Raw genomic sequence first — 23275 nt, forward strand, 5'->3', positions numbered from 1 at the left:
ATTTGTATGTAGCATTTATGGATCTGGAGAAGGCATATGATAGAGTTGATAAGAGATGCTCTGTGGAAGGTATTAAGAATATATGGTGTGGGAGGAAAGTTGTTAGAAGCAGTGAAAAGTTTTTATCGAGGATGTAAGGCATGTGTGCGTGTAGGAAGAGAGGAAAGTGATTGGTTCTCAGTGAATGTAGGTTTGCGGCAGGGGTGTGTGATGTCTCCATGGTTGTTTAATTTGTTTATGGATGGGGTTGTTAGGGAGGTAAATGCAAGAGTTTTGGAAAGAGGGGCAAGTATGAAGGCTGTTGGGGATGAGAGAGCTTGGGAAGTGAGTCAGTTGTTGTTCGCTGATGATACAGCGCTGGTGGCTGATTCATGTGAGAAACTGCAGAAGCTGGTGACTGAGTTTGGAAAAGTGTGTGGAAGAAGAAAGTTAAGAGTAAATGTGAATAAGAGCAAGGTTATTAGGTACAGTAGGGTTGAGGGTCAAGTCAATTGGGAGGTGAGTTTGAATGGAGAAAAACTGGAGGAAGTGAAGTGTTTTAGATATCTGGGAGTGGATCTGGCAGCGGATGGAACCATGGAAGCGGAAGTGGATCATAGGGTGGGGGAGGGGGCGAAAATCCTGGGGGCCTTGAAGAATGTGTGGAAGTCGAGAACATTATCTCGGAAAGCAAAAATAGGTATGTTTGAAGGAATAGTGGTTCCAACAATGTTGTATGGTTGCGAGGCGTGGGCTATGGATAGAGTTGTGCGCAGGAGGATGGATGTGCTGGAAATGAGATGTCTGAGGACAATGTGTGGTGTGAGGTGGTTTGATCGAGTGAGTAACGTAAGGGTAAGAGAGATGTGTGGAAATAAAAAGAGCGTGGTTGAGAGAGCAGAAGAGGGTGTTTTGAAGTGGTTTGGGCACATGGAGAGGATGAGTGAGGAAAGATTGACCAAGAGGATATATGTGTCGGAGGTGGAGGGAACAAGGAGAAGAGGGAGACCAAATTGGAGGTGGAAAGATGGAGTGAAAAAGATTTTGTGTGATCGGGGCCTGAACATGCAGGAGGGTGAAAGGAGGGCAAGGAATAGAGTGAATTGGAGCGATGTGGTATACCGGGGTTGACGTGCTGTCAGTGGATTGAAGCAGGGCATGTGAAGCGTCTGGGGTAAACCATGGAAAGCTGTGTAGGTATGTATATTTGCGTGTGTGGACGTATGTATATACATGTGTATGGGGGGGGTTGGGCCATTTCTTTCGTCTGTTTCCTTGCGCTACCTCGCAAACGCGGGAGACAGCGACAAAGTATAAAAAAAAAAAAAAAAAAAAAAAAAAAAAAAAAAAAGTTTTAGTGACCTCAATGTCCATGATTACTTCTATTATATAATTCATAAAAATCAAATCAACTGTATTATTTTGTTGTTTTCTTCATAAGCTGTGTTTTACTGAATGTCCGAAGTAAGTTCATTAATTTATTTAGCTGCTCTCATCTGAATTCATATTCATATCCATAATATGATCCATCCTTTTCCCATTCAGTAAAATAAAATGTCACATGACCAACAGAGAGAGAGATAGATAGATAGATAGATAGATAGAGAGATAGATAGATAGATAGATAGATAGATAGATAGATAGAGAGAGAGAGAGAGAGAGAGAGAGAGAGAGAGAGGGGGGGGGGGGGCAGCATATGAATGAACAGTCTGAACAAAGCTGTACCACATGTAAGGAATGCTTTCAAAACTATTTTTCTCTGGTAAAAGCTTTCTAGATGAAATTCATTTACAGGAATGTTTATATTAGCTACGAACAGATAACAAAAAAAATCATTACAAATAATAAATACTTCTTGAACACTAGAAAGTATTATTGTTCCATTCATAAAAACATAAAATAATAGCTTTAGTTCATATCTTTAAGGATTTTAGCCAAGGTCACAGTGAACATATTAAAAATTCAAGACAAAAATGCATACTTACACTGAAGCACGGGAACTGCGAGAATTTGCAGATCCTGGGTTACCTCCCGATCCTGTTGATCCACGAAGGCTTCCTGTTCCTGAGATAATTTGCCAGCTGCCTACAGAACTGACAGACTCTTGTCTTGTTCGTGGTACTGGCCGCCCACGAGGAACAGGGACAGCCATGGGGCTGGTAGAAGCATGGGGAGGATCCTGACTACCATTGCTCCATGATCCATGTTCTGATCCTGGAACACTTTCGCCACTAGAATCACTATGACCATTCCTTGATCTACGAGAACAGACATGTGTTTTGCTTGCATCCTGAAGGGAACCATTTGAATTACCATTTTTAAGAGATCCACTGGATGTTCGTGAAATATTTCCCACTACAGGACCTTGTCGCACTGATAATTTTCCTTCACTTGTAGCCCCTGTTGTATCAGAGTCCCTAAAAGAAGATCTGCCAAAAGATCCCCTATTTGTAGCTGACGAAGCAGACGATGCTCTACTAAGATTTGGAGACATGTCATCGAAGTCGAGTTCCCCAGTAAAACTACCATAGGGCCACGTCAAATGTGCACTATAACTTTCTGAATTTTCTCCCGTCTTTCCAGCTTTAAAGTACACAGGAGGAGCATGATGAGATGACCGATTTGAAGAACATGAGGAGTTGAGGGAATTGGATGATCCTGCCGAACTCAAACCATCAGCATCAAGCAAAACACAACATTCCAATTTCTCTGAACTTGTGCTGTCGTTTGACATGTGCCGTCTGAAAGGATAAAAGGCTTGATGAATCATCTGTGTAAAAAAAGTTCTTCTTGAATATGAAAGATTCAATATGCAAATTTATAAAAGAAAATTAGATACAAAACTGGAGGCATGACATTTGATCTAACTTTGACCCAAGAAAATTTGTATTGTACAAATCATTCACCTAATACCCTTTCATTAAACAGTTTAACAAATGCAAATACCCTTTCATTAAACAGTTTAACAAATGCAAAGTGTATGCCTTTATACACTTGATCCATCCCTTGTAAGAAGGGAAAGATTCAACGATAATGGTGGGAATTCTCCCTTCAAGGTCCTGGTACTGCAAAACCTTCACACAATCTATTTTTGGATACTGGTTTTTCTGGAGATAAATGTTATATAGCTTATTATTAAGTGTAAAAATAAGTATAAGTAAAAGGTAACAAGGAAAACTTAAAAAGCAAGATTTATGAATTCATTCTTCTCAAACAGTTTCAACAAAATCTTCTTCAGCAGAATAATGATACATCCTGACAAATACAAAAGCTTGTAAACAAAACTGGTATATCAAGGAATTGAACACTGGGAAGAGTCACTACCTAACTGGCGCTCCCCTGCTATACACTGGACAGTTACACAGCACCATTTCTGCTGCTGCTTTAGCCCAGGTGAAGTTACCTGTTTTGGTGTTAATATTACTTTTGATGGAAATACGGGCTGCTTTCTATGCTTTCCTTGTCTTGTGTACTCCCTAGTGTATACCCTTTGTGTTCCTCTTTGTCCACATGTACTACTAAAACACTTGTGTTACAGTGGTGAGTGACACTGGCTCTGCATTCCTGAAGCTTCACCTGTAAGCCTCATCCAGCCTTGCCATAATAATTCCTCTTGCACCCACTATATGGAATCTCTAATTGCTGTTTTCATTGCTTTGTCTTTCTTTGTCCCCATGATGTTTCCTATCTCAATGAGTGTCACATCCACAGGATTTTACAAATGACATCCATGAACATAACGGTCACATCAGAAACAAAGATAGGAGACATCATGAGGACTAAAAACAAAGTAGAGTGTACAGGATTTTCTGCAGTGGGTGCAAGAGGAACTAATATAGGTAAACACAGAATGAGCCTGCACATAAAGGCTGCAGGGACAAGGAGCTGATGCATAACACCACCTGATCTCCAATGCTTTAGTGGTACATGTGAATGAGGAGAGATACTTGCCAAGATGGTGTACCATGGAGTACACAAGAAGACAAGGAAAGCATTAGTAACAACCCTTATTGACATCAAAAGGAACAATAACACCGAAGAGGGTAGCTTCACCTGGTTTAATGCAGCAGCAGCAATGGAAGTGGAGTTGTGATAATTTGAAAAATTCAAACATGCATTTGCAGGTACCTCTATCATATCTTTTTTTCTTAAAAGTTTGACATCACTTTCAAAACTCGCAGTTGTGTAGTGGCTCCACAACATATGAGTCTCTAGTTCTGTGCACTCAGTGAGTGTAAATGGCCTTGAACAATCTAAGTTATAAAACAGATATCACTGGATGCTTGAGTGAACACAGACCATGCAATGCTCTAGAGGATGATCTAATAGACTTCCTCCCCACCAATACCTGAGGAACAAGGCTCTTTTCTTCTCCCACCAGTACCTGGGGAACAAGGCTCCTCTCCACCCCTACCAGTATCAAAGGACCAGTACTCCTTCCTTCTCTTGGCAGTATCTAAGGAAAAAGGTTCCTTGCCTCCCCCATCAGTCTCTGAGGAACGGGGCTCTTCACCTCCCTCAACATTAATTGAGGAACAAGGCTCCTTGCTTTCCCCCACCAGCGCCTGAAGAAAAATCTCCTCACTTCCTCTGCCCGTACCAGCAAAACAAGGCTCCTCACCTTCAAGTAACTGAGGAATACAGCTTCTTGTCTCTCCCACCAGTATCTAAAGAGCAGTTATCCTGGCTTTCCCTGTCTGTATCTGAGGAACCAGGCCCCTTGCCTCCCCATCCAGTCTCTGAGGAAGAGTGTCTTTCATCTCTTCCACCAGGGATCCTTGCCTTCCCACCAGTACCAGAAGAACAAGGCTTCTTGCTTCCCCCCACCATTAGCTGAGGAACAAGGCTCTTTGCATTCCTCACCAGTACCTAAAGAAAAGGCTCCCCTTCTCCTCAACCAGAACCTGAGGAATGTGGCTCCTTGTCTCCCCCTTTGTGGCTTGGATATGACAATGAGTGATAAGAACCTGGATATCACTCAAAAAATATGTTCAATTCTCTGCTGAAACACATGATCATACACCATAGGAGTAGGTGGAGGACTAAACTACCTGTGATTCTGTATCAAAAGATTCATGCACACCAGTCATGTTAGGCAAGTTGACCTATCAATCATGTTTTCCTTTACTGTGTTCATCAAATGTATGCCAATACGTTATGTATGATGTTTAGCATTTATTAAAGCAGTTTTGGAACAGATTATGTATTCTGTGGCCTCCAGAACCCAACGTAATACTTCAATTTAAATGATGTTAAAATTCATGACTATTTAATTCACAAAGGCTTCAGGTACCTACTCCTTGAATCATGTTGACTCCTCTGGGTGCAAAGATAGTCTAGTTTATGGCAGGTGAGTAACAGTAATGGACCAAACAGAAAGCAACCCTTCTTTTAAGTCTAGTTCCTTGATCCACGTGTTGTGTAAATAAGCTTTTGTATCCAGTAGGATGCATTATTATTCTCCTAAGGGAGACTATGTCAAAACTAGTTGAGAATATATTCCTGACTTGTTTTCAGTTTTCCATGCTACCTTTTACCCATTCACCATGACAGATAACACATATAATGGGTATCATTTTGTAACCTTAATCAAACAATTTCATATTTCATACTCCAAGCTAAAGATTACCACAATGTTTTCAGTTAAGTAATCACATATATCTAACTTATCACAAGAGTCTGTAATTACACCATTGTATTGATACCACATGTGTAGATTTTCATTAACTTAAATACAACAAGCATTTTTTGAGTACCCATAAAACAGGCTGAAAAGCATGATGCCCTCAATACATCATTTTGTGAAAACCCACCTTATACCTTTTTCTTTTTTCAAGAATTCTTAACAAAGCCTTTCATGTTCCTCTTTTTTTCAATGAAAGTGTTTCATCTTTTTCAAATTTTCTTCTCACTTCTAATCAATGCAGTTTTCAGTGCGTTATCTCCTTTACATGAAAAATTTGTTCAGGTAAATTCTTTGGCCAACATCGTACATCACACATTTCCAAATATCCAACACAATTCACGAGCATAATGCATAGATTTTTCATCTTCAATCATTCTTATCCTACTCTAAACCCAAGTGCAATGATCCATATAAAATTTCCTTCACATCATTCTTACTGTATCTCGATATCAATTCCAAATTTTCTTTCTCACCAATGGACAAAGCCCTATTAGCTTCAGGGAGAGAACATGTCTGGTAAGGGGTTAAAGCATCATCTTACCCTGAAAAGGGGTGTATTCATGTGACGATTCACCTTCTCTATCTCAAAACATACAAGGTTAGCAGATGTTTGTTCAAAGGGACTGAAAGACCATGATTAACCTGCTCAAACATAAAAAGTCATGGTTCAAAGGTAAGCTGGCACCAAATCACCAGCTCTCACTCAGTAAGTTCCCAAGTGCACTTTTGTGTAATGATCACATCATCAGGGGAGATACAAGAATGAGACAGAAGAAGAGGAATCAGTTGCAAGCAAGAGACGTAGCTAAGACACAATTGATAAACAAATGTTATTGGATGGTGGTATTTGGGTTGGTGGTGTTCAGGTCTGGCATCATGCCTGCCATAAAATTTTATTATGTGGACAGGAAAGAGAACTGTTTACAAATTCTATCTAGAACAAAGCTATCCAGTTTGTATAATCCTTCACTAGTATCAAAGTTACAATTACTTTTGTATTCAAAACAGGAGATTCAATGATATTTCTCATGGTAAATGAGTTGCAATCAATAACTGAATTAGCATTACTCCGGTTAATACAATGAACATAATTTTTAACATGATTAAACAAAGCATTTGATTCTTGTCTCATTTTCATAATACATTTAATGTTGCTTAAGTCTAAACATAAAGATCATTACCTGTCTGCCCAACATAATACATATTACAGCTTTTATAAGGGATTCTGTAAACATAGCCCGCAAAATTTTCTGACAAGTTTTTCACTGATATTCCTTATAGTATTGTTATTATTGCTCTACATCATCTTCAGTGGCTTATTCCTTGTATGGAAATTTTTTTTTTTTTTGCAACTTAGGACATGGTGGACTATGCTGATACTTGCAGGCAGTTTTCCAGACATGATATGTCTATAATGTTTTCTAAATACACACAGGAGCTAGCTAAATAGAGAGCAACTGAGATGGTGGGCTGTACACAACTGTCTTAGAGAATGTAAGAAAAAAATAGTGGCAGATATATATTATTTGGTTCATTTTCCTCTATGTTTGATGGATTTTTCTGTTTTTACTTTAATAACATGCATAGTGTATGAAAAAATTTCAAGTTCATTAAACAAAATTCTTTTATACAAGGCTCCATTAAGGGAGGTATATCTGTTTCTTAATTTCTAAAAGATGGAACAGAAGGAAGAGCCAAGCAGGGAGTGCTTATCCTCCTTGAAGGTTCAGGCTGGGGTGTCAATGTGCATGGTCATAACTAAAATGAGAAGAGAGGAAAGATAGGTAGTATGTTTGAGAAGAGGAACTTGAATGTTCTGGCTCTGAGTGAAACACAGCCCAAAAAGGGGAAGAATAGTCTGAGAATCTTAGGGGTTCAGTTAGGGATTCATGTGAGAACAAAAGCTAAGGAAGGGGTAGAACTACTGCTGAAGCTGCAGTTATGGGAATGTATGAAAAGGCTTAAGGAGGTGAGCCCCAGACTGATGTAGGTAAAAATGAAAGTGGATTGTGGGAAATGGGCAATTATTAGTGCTCATGAACCTGGCCATGAGAAAAAAGATGATGAGGCAAGTGTTCTGGGGGTAGCTGCATGAGTATGCCAGAAGTTTTTATGCAAGAGACTGAGTTTTAGTGACAGGTGATTTTAATGCAATGGGAATACTGTGGCAGTTGAGGGTATAACGTATGACATGGGGCATTCAGTAACGTAAACTGAAATTGTGAACAGCTTGTGAGTTATGTGCCACAAAAGGACTGGTGACTAAGAAAACCTAGTTTAAAAAGGGGGCCATACATAAACATAAGTGTGCGAATAGGAAAAGAGATGGTAAGACGTCATTACTGAACTACATACTAAATAACAGGCATGCATAGTGACCCTTGGATGTGAATGTATTGAAAAGGGCAGCATGTAGGATGTCTGATTGTCACCCAATGGAAGCAAGGTAGAAGATGTGCATATATTTTTGGAAAAGATGAAATGATACATGTGAGAAGAGAAGAGGTTGGTCAAGGAGAGCAAGCTCAGGGAAGACGTGTGAAAAAATACCAGAAAAGACTGGATGCAAAATTCTAAAAAGCAAGAATAAACAAAGCAAAAGGAGTGGGTTAGGAATGGTGCACATTTAGGGAAGCAATGCTGGGATATGCAAGGGAAGTGCATGGCATGTGGAAGGTGGGAGATGGGAAAGTGAGAATGGGTAGTGAGCGATAGGATTACAAAGTAAAGTTGCTAGTGAAAGGAGAAGAGAGAGCTGCATGAGCAGTACTTATAGGAATGGAGTGTAAATGATTGGGAGATGTACAAGAGAACATGGCAAGAGGGCATATGAGAAGTGAGGAAATATCACTAAACTACAAGATGTTGTTTTGGAAAGAGGTTAATTGTGAGAAAAACTATCCATCTACATCTCTGATGCCCATTACCTTTAGGAACTCTCTCAATGGGGTACCCATGGAAAAAGTTACCATAACTAGTGAACTCCAGTGCTATTTCTTAGCCTTTTAGTGCCTCACCCTTACCAGGTCACTGGCAGGGAGCAACTGTAGTGCAGTGTTTCCTGAGGCTCCTAGCTACAATGAGAAAAACAGAGACCACATGGGAACCTCGATGAAAGGTGTTAAATGGGGAAGCAACAGGCAGTGACAAGGTGAGAAGATGAAGAAAGTATTTTGAAGGATTGCTGCATGCAATAACATGGGGGCAGATGTATAAGGGTGTTTAGGTAAGAGAGGTGTGATAAGTGTACATAATTCATGGAAAGAGGCTTGGTGATAGCATTGCAAAAGATAAAATTAGCAGGGTAATGGTAAGCAATGCTTACTGTGATGCATTCATAGGTCACACATTCAAATAAAGGTCATGGCAGTCGCTCCAATGTCAATCCAGCTGCTCATACTCCCTTATGGGGTTGGTTGATAAAATGGATATCTGCTCAGGCTACGGTATATATATATATATTTTATTTATTCATTATTTTGCTTTGTCACTGTCTCCCGCGTTAGCGAGGTAGCACAAACAAACAGACGAAAGAATGGCCTAACCCACCCACATACACATGTACAGACATACACGTCCACACACGGAAATATACATACCTATACATCTCAATGTATACATATATATACACAGACATATACATATATACCCATGTACATAATTCATACTGTCTGCCTTTATTCATTCCCATCACCACCCCACCACACACAGAATAACAACACCCTTCCCCTCATGTGTGCGAGGCAGCGCTAGGAAAAGACAACAAAGGCCACTTTCGTTCACACTCAGTCTCTAGCTGTCATGTAATAATGCACCGAAACCACAGCTCCCTTTCCACATCCAGGCCCCACAGAACTTTCCATGGTTTGCCCCAGATGCATCACATGCCCTGGTTCAATCCATTGACAACAAGTCGACCCCGGTATACCACATCGCTCCAATTCACTCTATTCCTTGCACCCCTTTCACCCTCCTGCAGGTTCAGGCCACGATCACTCAAAATCTTTTTCACTCCATCTTTCCACCTCCAATTTGGTCTCCCACTTCTCCTCATTCGCTCCACCTCTGACACATATATCCTCTTGGTCAACCTTTCCTCACTCATTCTATCCATGTGATCAAACCATTTCAAAACACCCTCTTCTGCTCTCTAAACCACACTCTTTTTATCATCACACATCTCTCTTACCCTATTATCACTTACTCAATCAAACCACCTCACACCACATATTGTCCTCAAACATCTCATTTCCAGCACATCCACCCTACTGCGCACAACTCTATCCATAGCCCACGCCTCAAAACCATAAAACATTGTTGGAACCACTATTCCTTCAAACATACCCATTTTTGCTTTCCGAGATAATGTTCTCGACTTCCAACCATTCTTCAGCGCTCCCAGAATTTTCGCCCCCTCCCCCACCCTATGATTCACTTCCGCTTCCATGGTTCCATCCGCTGCCAAATCCACTCCCAGACATCTAAAACACTTCACTTCCTCCACTTTTTCTCCATTCAAACTTACCTCCCAATTGACTTGACCCTTAACCCTACTGTACCTAATAATCTTACTCTTATTCACATTTACCCTCAACTTTCTTCTTTCACACACTTTACCAAACTCAGTCACAAGCTTCTGCAGTTTCTCACATGAATCAGCCACCAGCGCTGTATCATCAGCGAACAACAACTCACTCACTTCCCAAGCTCTATCATCCACAACAAACTGCATACTTGCCCCTCTTTCCAAAACTCTTGCATTCACCTCCCTAACAACCCCATCCATAAACAAATTAAAAAACCATGTTGACATCACACACCCCTGTCGCAAACCTACATTCACTGAGAACCAATCACTTTTCTCTCTTCCTACACGTACACATGCCTTACATCCTCGATGAAACTTTTCACTGCTTCTAACAACTTGCCTCCCACACCAAATACTATTAATACCTTCCACAGAGCATATCTATCAACTCTATCATATGCCTTCTCCAGATCCATAAATGCTAGATACAAATCCATTTGCTTTTCTAAGTATTTCTCACATACATTCTTCAAAGCAAACACCTGATCCACACATCCTCTACCACTTCTGAAACCACACTGCTCTTCCCCAATCTGATGCTCTGTACATGCCTTCACCCACTCAATCAATACCCTCCCATATAATTTCCCAGGAATACTCAACATACTTATACCTCTGTAATTTGAGCACTCACTCTTATCCCCTTTGCCTTTGTACAACGGCACTATGCAAAAATTCCGCCAATCCTCAGGCACCTCACCATGAATCATACATACATTAAATAACCTTACCAACCAGTCAACAATATAGTCACTCCCCTTTTTAATAAATTCCACTGCAATACCATCCAAACCCGCTGCCTTGCCGGCTTTCATCTTCTGCAATGCTTTTACTACCTCTTCTCTGTTTACCAAATCATTTTTCCTAACCCTCTCACTTTGCACACCCCAACCAAAACACGCTGTCTGCCACTCTATCATCAAAGACATTCAACAAACCTTTAAAATACTCACACCATCTCCTTCTCACATCACCACTACTTGTTATCACCTCCCCAATAGCCCCTTTCACTGAAGTTCCTATTTGTTCCCTTGTCTTACGCACTTCATTTACCTCCTTCCAAACCACCTTTTTATTCTCCCTAAAACTTAATGATACTCTCTCACCCCATCTCTCATTTGGCCTCTTTTTCACCTTTCTCTTGACCTCCTGCCTCTTTCATTTAAACATCTCCCACTCATTTGCATTATTCCCCTGCAAAAATCGTCCAAATGCCTCTCTCTTCTCTTTCACTAATAATCTTACTTCTTCATCCCACCACTCACTACCCTTTCTAATCTATCCACCTCCCACACTTCTCATGCCACAAGCATCTTTTGCGCAAGCCATCACTGCTTCCCTAAATACATCCCATTCCTTCCCCACTCCCCTTACCTCCTTTGTTCTCACCTTTTTCCATTCTGTGCTCAGTCTCTCCCGGTACTTCCTCACACAAGTCTCTTTCCCTAGCTCACTTACTCTCACCATTTTCTTCAGCCCAACATTCTCTCTTCTTTTCAGAAAACCTCTACAAATCTTCACCTTCGCCTTCACTTGATAATGATCAGACATCACTCCAGTTGCACCTCTCAGCACATTAACATTCAAAAGTCTCCCTTTCGCACGCCTATCAATTAACACATACGCCAATAACCCTCTCTGGTCATCTCTCCTACTTACATATGTATATCTCTCTTTTTAAACCAGGTATTCCCAATCACCAGTCCTTTTTCAGCACATAAATCTACAAGCTCTTCACCATTCCCATTTACAACACTGAACACCCCATGTATAACAATTATTCCCTCAACTGCCACATTACTCACCATTGCATTCAAATCACCCATCACTATAACCCGGTCTCGTGCATCAAAACCACTAACACACTCATTCAGTTGCTCCCAAAACACTTCCCTCTCATGATCTTTCTTCTCATGCCCAGGTGCACATGCACCAATAATCACCCATCTCTCTCCATCCACTTTCAGTTTTACCCATATCAATCTAGAGTTTACTTTCTTACACTCTATCACATACTCTCACCACTCCTGTTTCAGGAGTGGTGCTACTCCTTCCCTTGCTCTTGTCCTCTCACTAACCCCTGACTTTAATCCCAAGACATTCCCAAACCACTCTTCCCCTTTACCCTTGAGCTTCATTTCACTCAAGAGCCAAAACATCCAGGTTCCTTTCCTCAAACATACTACCTATCTCTCCTTTTTTCTCATCTTGGTTACATCCACACACATTTAGACACCTCAATCTGAGCCTTTGAGCAGGATGAACACTCCCCGCGTGACTCCTTCTTCTGTTTCCCCTTTTAGAAAGTTAAAATACGAGGCGGAAGGGTTTCTAGCCCCCCCGCTCCCGTCCCCTTTAGTCGCCTTCTACGACACGTGAGGAATGCGTGGGAAGTATTCTTTCTCCCCTATCCCCATGTATATATATTTTATTTTTTTTTTATTATACTTTGTCGCTGTCTCCTGCATTTGAGAGGTAGCGCAAGGAAACAGACGAAAGAAATGGCCCAACCCCCCCCCATACACATGTATATACATACGTCCACACACGCAAATATACATACCTACACAGCTTTCCATGGTTTACCCCAGACGCTTCACATGCCTTGATTCAATCCATTGACAGCACGTCAACCCCGGTATACCACATCGCTCCAATTCACTCTATTCCTTGCCCTCCTTTCACCCTCCTGCATGTTCAGGCCCCGATCACACAAAATCTTTTTCACTCCATCTTTCCACCTCCAATTTGGTCTCCCTCTTCTCCTCGTTCCCTCCAACTCCGACACATATATCCTCTTGGTCAATATTTCCTCACTCATTCTCTCCATGTGCCCAAACCACTTCAAAACACCCTCTTCTGCTCTCTCAACCACGCTCTTTTTATTTCCACACATCTCTCTTACCCTTACGTTACTCACTCGATCAAACCACCTCACACCACACATTGTCCTCAAACATCTCATTTCCAGCACATCCATCCTCCTGCGCACAACTCTATCCATAGCCCACGCCTCGCAACCATACAACATTGTTGGAACCACTATTCCTTCAAACATACCCATTTTTGCTTTCCGAGATAATGTTCTCGACTTCCACACATTCTTCAAGGCCCCCAGAATTTTCGCCCCCTCCCCCACCCTATGATCCACTTCCGCTTCCATGGTTCCATCCGCTGCCAGATCCACTCCCAGATATCTAAAACACTTCACTTCCTCCAGTTTTTCTCCATTCAAACTCACCTCCCAATTGACTTGACCCTCAACCCTACTGTACCTAATAACCTTGCTCTTATTCACATTTACTCTTAACTTTCTTCTTCCACACACTTTACCAAACTCAGTCACCAGCTTCTGCAGTCTCTCACATGAATCAGCCACCAGCGCTGTATCATCAGCGAACAACAACTGACTCACTTCCCAAGCTCTCTCATCCCCAATAGACTTCATACTTGCCCCTCTTTCCAAAACTCTTGCATTTACCTCCCTAACAACCCCATCTATAAACAAATTAAACAACCATGGAGACATCACACACCCCTGCCGCAAACCTACATTCACTGAGAACCAATCACTTTCCTCTCTTCCTACACGTACACATGCCTTACATCCTCGATAAAAACTTTTCACTGCTTCTAACAACTTTCCTCCCACACCATATACTCTTAATACCTTCCACAGAGCATCTCTATCAACTCTATCATATGCCTTCTCCAGATCCATAAATGCTACATACAAATCCATTTGCTTTTCTAAGTATTTCTCACATACATTCTTCAAAGCAAACACTTGATCCACACATCCTCTACCACTTCTGAAACCACACTGCTCTTCCCCAATCTGATGCTCTGTACATGACTTCACCCTCTCAATCAATACCCTCCCATATAATTTACCAGGAATACTCAACAAACTTATACCTCTGTAATTTGAGCACTCACTCTTATCCCCTTTGCCTTTGTACCATGGCACTATGCACGCATTCCGCCAATCCTCAGGCACCTCACCATGAGTCATACATACATTAAATAACCTTACCAACCAGTCAACAATACAGTCACCCCCTTTTTTAATAAATTCCACTGCAATACCATCCAAACCTGCTGCCTTGCCGGCTTTCATCTTCCGCAAAGCTTTCACTACCTCTTCTCTGTTTACCAAATCATTTTCCCTAACCCTCTCACTTTGCACACCACCTCGACCAAAACACCCTATATCTGCCACTCTATCATCAAACACATTCAACAAACCTTCAAAATACTCACTCCATCTCCTTCTCACATCACCACTACTTGTTTTCACCTCCCCATTTGCGCCCTTCACTGAAGTTCCCATTTGCTCCCTTGTCTTACGCACTTTATTTACCTCCTTCCAGAACATCTTTTTATTCTCCCTAAAATTTAATGATACTCTCTCACCCCAACTCTCATTTGCCCTTTTCTTCACCTCTTGCACCTTTCTCTTGACCTCCTGTCTCTTTCTTTTATACATCTCCCACTCAATTGCATTTTTTCCCTGCAAAAATCGTCCAAATGCCTCTCTCTTCTCTTTCACTAATACTCTTACTTCTTCATCCCACCACTCACTACCCTTTCTAATCAACCCTTTCTATATATATATATATATATATATATATATATATATATATATATATATATATATATATATGTATTTATCTATTTATTTATTTTGCTTTGTCGTTGTCTCCCGCATTTGCAAGGTAGCACAAGGAAACAGAAGAAAAGGCCCAACCCACCCCCATACACATGTATATACACACACGTCCACACACGCAAATATACATACCTATACATCTCAATGTACACATATATATATATACACACACAGACACATACATATATACCCATGCACACAATTCACACTGTCTGCCTTTATTCATTCCCATCGCCACCTTCGCCACACATGGAATACCATCCCCCTCCCCCCTCATGTGTGCGAGGTAGCGCTAGGAAAAGATAACAAAGGCCACATTCGTTCAAACTCAGTCTCCAGCTGTCATGGAATAATACCCGAAACCACAGCTCCCTTTCCACATCCAGGCCCCACAGAACTTTCCATGGTTTACCCCAGACGCTTCACATGCCCTGATTCAATCTACTGACAGCACATCAACCCCGGTATACCACATCGATCCAATTCACTCAATTCCTTGCCCGCCTTTCACCCTCCTGCATGTTCAGGCCCCGATCACTCAAAATCTTTTTCACTCCATCTTTCCACCTCCAATTTGGTCTCCCACTTCTCCTCGTTCCCTCCACCTCCGACACATATATCCTCTTGGTCAATCTTTCCTCACTCATTCTCTCCATGTGCCCAAACCATTTCAAAACACCCTCTTCTGCTCTCTCAACCATGCTCTTTTTATTTCCACACATCTCTCTTACCCTTACATTACTTACTCGATCAAACCACCTCACACCACACATTGTCCTCAAACATCTCATTTCCAGCACATCCACCCTCCTGTGCACAACTCTATCCATAGCCCACGCCTCGCAACCATACAACATTGTTGGAACCACTATTCCTACAAACATACCCATTTTTGCTTTCCGAGATAATGTTCTCGACTTTCAAACATTCTTCAAGGCTCCCAGGATTTTCGCCCCCTCCCCCACCCTATGATTCATTTCCACTTCCATGGTTCCATCCACTGCCAAATCCACTCCCAGATATCTAAAACACTTTACTTCCTCCAGTTTTTCTCCATTCAAACTTACCTCCCAATTGACTTCACCCTCAACCCTACTGTACCTAATAACCTTGCTCTTATTCACATTTACTCTTAACTTTCTTCTTTCACACACTTTACCAAACTCAGTCACCAGCTTCTGCAGTTTCTTACATGAATCAGACACCAGCGCTGTATCATCAGCGAACAACAACTGACTCACTTCCCAAGCTCTCTCATCCACAACAGACTTCATACTTGCCCCTCTTTACAAAACTTTTGCATTCACCTCCCTAACAACCCCATCCATAAACAAATTAAACAACCATGGAGACATCACACACCCCTGCCGCAAACCTACATTCACTGAGAACCAATCACTTTCCTCTCTTCCTACACGTACACATGCCTTACATCCTCGATAAAAACTTTTCACTGCTTCTAACAACTTGCCTCCCACACCATATATTCTTAAAACCTTCCACAGAGCATCTCTATCAACTCTATCATATGCCTTCTCCAGATCCATAAATGCTACATACAAATCCATTTGTTTTTCTAAGTATTTCTCACATACATTCTTCAAAGCAAACACCTGATCCACACATCCTCTACCACTTCTGAAACCACACTGCTCTTCCCCAATCTGATGCTCTGTACACGCCTTCACCCTCTCAATCAATACCCTCCAATATAATTTACCAGGAATACTCAACAAACTTATACATCTTTAATTTGAGCACTCACTCTTATCCTCTTTGCCTTTGTACAATGGCACTATGCAAGAATTCCGCCAATCCTAAGGCACCTCACCATGAGTCATACATACATTAAATAACCTTACCAACCAGTCAACAATACAGTCACCCCATTTTTTAATAAATTCCACTGCAATACCATCCAAACCTGCTGCTTTGCCGGCTTTCATCTTCCGTAAAGCTTTTACTACCTCTTCTCTATCTACCAAATCATTTTCCCTAACCCTCTCGCTTTGCACACCACCTCGACCAAAACACCCTATATCTGCAACTCTATCATCAAACACATTCAACAAACCTTCAAAATACTCACTCCATCTCCTTCTCACATCACCACTACTTGTTATCACCTCCCAATTAGCCCCCTTCACTGAAGTTCCAATTTGCTCCCTTGTCTTATGCACTTTATTTACCTCCTTCCAAAACATATTTTTATTCTCCCTGAAATTTATTGATACTCTCTCACCCCAACTCTCATTTGTCCTCTTTTTCACCTCTTGCACCTTTCTCTTGACCTCCTGCCTCTTTCTTTTATACCTCTCCCACTCATTTGCATTTTTTCCCTGCAAAAATCGTTCAAATGCCTCTCTCTTCTCTTTCACTAATAATCTTACTTCTTCATTCCACAACTCACTACCTTTTCTAATCAATCCTAAATACATCCCATTCCTCCCCCACTCCCCTTACCTCCTTTGTTCTCACCTTTTTGCATTCTGTACTCAGTCTCTCCTGGTATTTCCTCACACAAGTCTCCTTCCCAAGCTCACTTACTCTCACCACTCTCTTCACCCCAACATTCTCTCTTCTTTTCTGAAAACCCCCACAAATCTTCACCTTCGCCTCCACAAGACAATGATCAGAAATCCCTCCAGTTGCACTTCTCAGCACATTAACATCCAAAAGTCTCTCTTTCGTGCGTCTATCATTTAACACGCAATCCAATAACGCTCTCTGGCCATCTCTCCTACTTACATACATATACTTATGTATATCTCGCTTTTTAAACCAGGTATTCCCAATTACCAGTCCTTTTTCAGCACATAAATCTACAAGCTCTTCACCATTTCCACTTACAACACTGAACACTCCATGTATACCAATTATTCCCTCAACTGCCACATTAGTCACCTTTGCATTCAAATCACCCATCATTATAACTCGGTCTTGTGCATGAAAACCACTAACACACTAATTCATATATATATATATAAATATATATATATATATATATATATATATATATATATATATATATATATATATATATATATATATCTCCCTGGGGATAGGGGAGAAAGAATACTTCCCACGTATTCCCTGCGTGTCGTAGAAGGCGACTAAAAGGGAAGGGAGCGGGGGGCTGGAAATCCTCCCCTCTCGTTTTTCTTTTTTTTTTTTTTCCAAAAGAAGGAAGAGAGAAGGGGGTCACGTGAGGATATTCCCTCAAAGGCCCAGTCCTCTGTTCTTAACGCTACCTCGCTATCGCGGGAAATGGCGAATAGTATGAAAAAAAAAAAAATATATATATATATATATATATATATATATATATATATATATATATATATATATATACACGGGGTGTTCAGTGTTGTGAATGGAAATGGTGAAGAGCTTGTAGATTTATGTGCTGAAAAAGGACTGGTGATTGGGAATACCTGGTTTAAAAAGAGAGATATACATAAGTATACGTATGTAAGTAGGAACGATGGTCAGAGAGCGTTATTGGATTACGTGTTAATTGATAGGCGCACGAAAGAGAGACTTTTGGATGTTAATGTGCTGAGAGGTGCAACTGGAGGGATGTCTGATCATTATCTTGTGGAGGCGAAGGTGAAGATTTGTAGAGGTTTTCAGAAAAGAAGAGAGAATGTTGGGGTGAAGAGAGTGGCGAGAGTAAGTGAGCTTGGGAAGGAGACTTGTATGAGGATGTACCAGGAGAGACTGAGTACAGATTGGAAAAAAGTGAGAACAAAGGAGGTAAGGGGAGTGGGGAGGAATGGGATGCATTTAGGGAAGCAGTGATGGCTTGCGCAAAAGATGCTTGTGGCATGAGAAGCGTGGGAGGAAGGCAGATTAGAAAGGGTAGTGAGCGGTGGGATGAATAAGTAAGATTGTTAGTGAAAGAGAAGAGAGAGGCATTTGGACGATTTTTGCAGGGAAATAATGCAAACGAGTGGGAGATGTATAAAAGAAAGAGGCAGGAGGTCAAGAGAAAGGTGCAAGAGGTGAAAAAGAGAGCAAATGAGAGTTGGGGTGAGAGAGTATCATTAAGTTTTAGGGAGAATAAAAAGATGTTCTGGAAGGAGGTAAATAAAGTGCGTAAGACAAGGGAACAAATGGGAACTTCAGTGAAAGGGGCTAATGGGGAGGTGATAAAAAGTAGTGGTGATGTGATAAGGAGATGGAGTGAGTATTTTGAAGGTTTGTTGAATGTGTTTGATGATAGAGTGGCAGATATAGCGTGTTTTGGTTGAGGTGGTGTGCAAAGTGAGAGGGTTAGGGAAGATGATTTGGTAAACAGAGAAGAGGTAGTAAAAGCTTTGCGGAAGATGAAAGCCGGCAAGGCAGCGGGTTTGGATGGTATTGCAGTGGAATTTATAGAAAGAGGGGGTGACTGTGTTGTTGACTGGTTGGTAAGGTTATTTAATGTATGTATGATTCATGGTGAGGTGCCTGAGGATTGGCAGAATGCTTGCATAGTGCCATTGTACAAAGGCAAAGGGGATGAGAGTGAGTGCTCAAATTACAGAGGTATAAGTATGTTGAGTATTCCTGGGAAATTATATGGGAGGGTATTGATTGAGAGGGTGAAGGCATGTACAGAGCATCAGATTGGGGAAGAGCAGTGTGGTTTCAGAAGTGGTAGAGGATGTGTGGATCAGGTGTTCGCTTTGAGGAATGTATGCGAGAAATACTTAGAAAAGCAAATGGATTTGTATGTAGCATTTATGGATCTGGAGAAGGCATATGATAGAGTTGATAGAGATGCTCTGTGGAAGGTTTTAAATATATATGGTGTGGGAGGCAAGTTGTTAGAAGCAGTGAAAAGTTTCTATCAAGGATGTAAGGCATGTGTATGTGTGGGAAGAGAGGAAAGTGATTGGTTCTCAGTGAATGTAGGTTTGTGGCAGGGGTGTGCGATGTCTCCATGGTTGTTTAATTTGTTTATGGATGGGGTTGTTAGGGAGGTGAATGCAAGAGTTTTGGAAAGAGGGGCAAGTATGCAGTCTGTTGTGGATGAGAGAGCTTGGGAAGTGAGTCAGTTGTTGTTCGCTGATGATACAGCGCTGGTGGCTGATTCATGAGAAACTGCAGAAGCTGGTGACTGAGTTTGGCAAAGTGTGTGAAAGAAGAAAGTTGAGAGTAAATGTGAATAAGAGCAAAGTTATTAGGTACAGTAGGGTTGAGGGTGAAGTCAATTGGGAGGTAAGTTTGAATGGAGAAAAAGTGGAGGAAGTGAAGTGTTTTAGATATCTGGGAGTGGATTTGGCAGCAGATGGAACCTGGAAGCGGAAGTCAATCATAGGGTGGGGGAGGGGGCGAAAATTCTGGGAGCGCTGAAGAATGGTTGGAAGTCGAGAACATTATCTTGGTAAGCAAAAATGGGTATGTTTGAAGGAATAGTGGTTCCAACAATGTTGTATGGTTGCGAGGCGTGGGCTATGGATAGAATTGTGCACGGGAGGGTGGATGTGCTGGAAATGAGATGTTTGAGGACAATATGTGGTGTGAGGTGGTTTGATTGAGTAAGTAATAATAGGGTAAGAGAGATGTGTGGTAATAAAAAGAGTGTGGTTGAGAGAGAAGAGGGTGTTTTGAAATGGTTTGGTCACATGGAGAGAATGAGAGAGGAAAGATTGACCAAGAGGATATATGTGTCAGAGGTGGCGGGAACGAGGAGAAGTGGGAGACCAAATTGGAGGTGGAAAGGTGGAGTGAAAAAGATTTTCAGTGATCAGAATCATTTTCACTATCTTTCCACCTCCAATTTGGTCTCCCACTTCTCGTTCTCTCCACCTCTGAAACACATATCCACTTTGTCAATCTTTCCTGACTCATTCTCTCCATGAGACCAAACCATTTCAAAACATCCTCTTTTGCTCTCTAAACCACACTCTTTTTATTACCACACATCTTTCTTACCCTTTCATTACTTACTCGATCAAACCACCTCACACCACATACTGTCCACAAACATATCATTTCCAGGACATCCACCCTCCTCCGCACAACTCTATCTATAGCCTACCCCTCGCAACCATATAACAATGCTGGAACCAATATTCCTTCAAACATATCCATTTTTGCTTTCCAAGATAACGCTCTTGACTTCCACACATTTTTCAATGCTCCCACAACTTTCCCCCCCTCCCCCACCCTATGATTTACTTCCACTTTCATGGTTCCATCCACTGCCAAATCCACTCCCAGATATCTAAAACACTCCACTTCCTCCAGTTTTTCTCCATTCAAACTTACCTCCCAGTTGACTTGCCCCTTAACCCTACTGAACCCAATAACTTACTCTTATTCACATTTACTCTCAGCTTTCTTTCACACACTTTACCAGAGTCAGTCACCAGCTTCTGCAGTTTCTCACATGAATCAGCCACCAGCGATGTATCATCAGCGAACAACAACTGACTCACTTCCCAAGCTCTCTCATCCACAACAGACTGCATACTTGCCCCTCTTTCCAAAACTCTTGCATTCACCTCCCTAACATATCCCATCCATAAACAAATTAAACAACCATGGAGACCTCACGCACCCCTGCCGCAAACCAACATTCACTGAGAACCAATCACTTTCCTCTCTTCTTACTTGTACACATGCCTTACATCCTCGATAAAAACTTTTCACTGCTTCTAACAACTTGCCTCCCACACCATATATTCTTAATACCTTCCACAGAGCATCTCTATCAACTCTATCATATGCCTTCTCCAGATCTATAAATGCTACATACAAATCCATTTGCTTTTCTAAGTATTTCTCACATACATTTTTCAAAGCAAACACCTGGTCGACATATCTTCTACCACTTCTGAAACCACACTGCTCTTCTCCAATCTGATGTTCTGTACATGCCTTCACCCTCTCAATCAATACCCTCCCATATAATTTACCAGGAATACTCAACAAACTTGTACCTCTATAATTTGAGCACTCACTTTTATCCCCTTTGCCTTGTACTATGGCACTATGCAAGCATTCTGCCAATCCTCAGGCACCTCATCATGAGTCATACATACATTAAATAACCTTACCAAACAGTCAACAATACAGTCACCCCCTTTTTTAATAAATTCCACTGCAATACCATCCAAACCTGCTGCTTTGCCGGCTTTCATCTTCCACAGAGCTTTTACTTCCTCTTCTCTGTTTACCAAATCATTCTCCCTACCCCTCTCACTTTGCACACCATCTCGACCAAAACATCCTATATCTGCCACTCTATCATCAAACATACTCAACAAACCTTCAAAATACTCACTCCATCTCCTCACATCACCACTACTTGTTATCACCTCCTCATTAGCCCCTTCACTGATGTTCCCATTTGCTCCCTTGTCTTACCCACTTTATTTACCTCCTTCCAAAACATCTTTTTATTCTCCCTAAAATTTAATGATATTCTCTCACCCCAACTCTCATTTGTCCTCTTTTTCACCTCTTGCACCCTTCTCTTGACCTCCTGCCTCTCTTTTATACATCTGCCAGTCATTTGCATTATTTCCCTGCAAAAATCGTCCAAATGCTTCTCTCTTCTCTTTCACTAATAACCTCACTTCTTCATCCCACCACTCACTACCCTTTCTAATCTGCCCACCTCCTACGCTTCTTATGCCACAAGGGTCTTTTGCGCAAGCCATCAATGCCTCCCTAAACACATCCTATTCCTCCCCCACTCCCCTTACCTCCTCTTTTCTCACGTTTTTCCATTTTGTATTCAGTCTCTCCTGGTATTCCCTTACACAAGTCTCCTTCCCAAGCTCACTTACTCTCACCACTCTTTTCACCCCAACATTCTCTCTTGTTTTTTGATAACCTCTACAAATCTTCACCTTCGCCTCCACAAGATAATGATCAGACATCCCTCCAGTTGCACCTCTCAGCACATTAATATCCAAAAGTCTCACTTTCGCATACCTATCAATTAACACGTAATCCAATAATGCTCTTTGGCTATCTCGCTTACTTACATACGTATACTTATGTATATCTCTCTTTTTAAACTTGGTATTCCCAATCATCAGTCCTTTTTCAGCACATAAATCTACAAGCTCTTCACCATTTCCATTTACGACACTGAACATCCCATGTTCCCATGTACACCAATTATTACCTCAACTGCCACATTACTCACCTCTAAATTCAAATCACCCATCACTATAACCTGGTCTCATGCCTCAAAGCTACTAACACACTCAATCAGCTCCTCCCAAAACACTTGCCTCTCATGATCTTTCTTCTCATGCCCAGGTGCATATGCACCAATAATCACCCATCTCTCTCCATCCACTTTCAGTTTTACCCATATCAATCTAGAGTTTACTTTCTTACACTC

The 23275-nt window shown here is 41.4% G+C and overlaps 1 protein-coding gene across 1 annotated transcript in view; it reads right to left on the reverse strand.

The window, feature by feature from the left end:
• EDTP (Egg-derived tyrosine phosphatase) overlaps nucleotides 1-23275 on the reverse strand; it is a 326043-nt gene that overhangs the window by 26652 nt on the left and 276116 nt on the right. Inside the window, exon 10 of the mRNA XM_071663269.1 lies at nucleotides 1965-2720. Coding sequence (XP_071519370.1) covers nucleotides 1965-2720 — 756 coding nt within the window. The remainder of the gene's footprint in view (nucleotides 1-1964; nucleotides 2721-23275) is intronic.

The sequence above is a fragment of the Panulirus ornatus genome, chromosome 7 (genome assembly GCF_036320965.1).
Source record: "Panulirus ornatus isolate Po-2019 chromosome 7, ASM3632096v1, whole genome shotgun sequence".
NCBI classification, from domain to species: domain Eukaryota; kingdom Metazoa; phylum Arthropoda; class Malacostraca; order Decapoda; family Palinuridae; genus Panulirus; species Panulirus ornatus.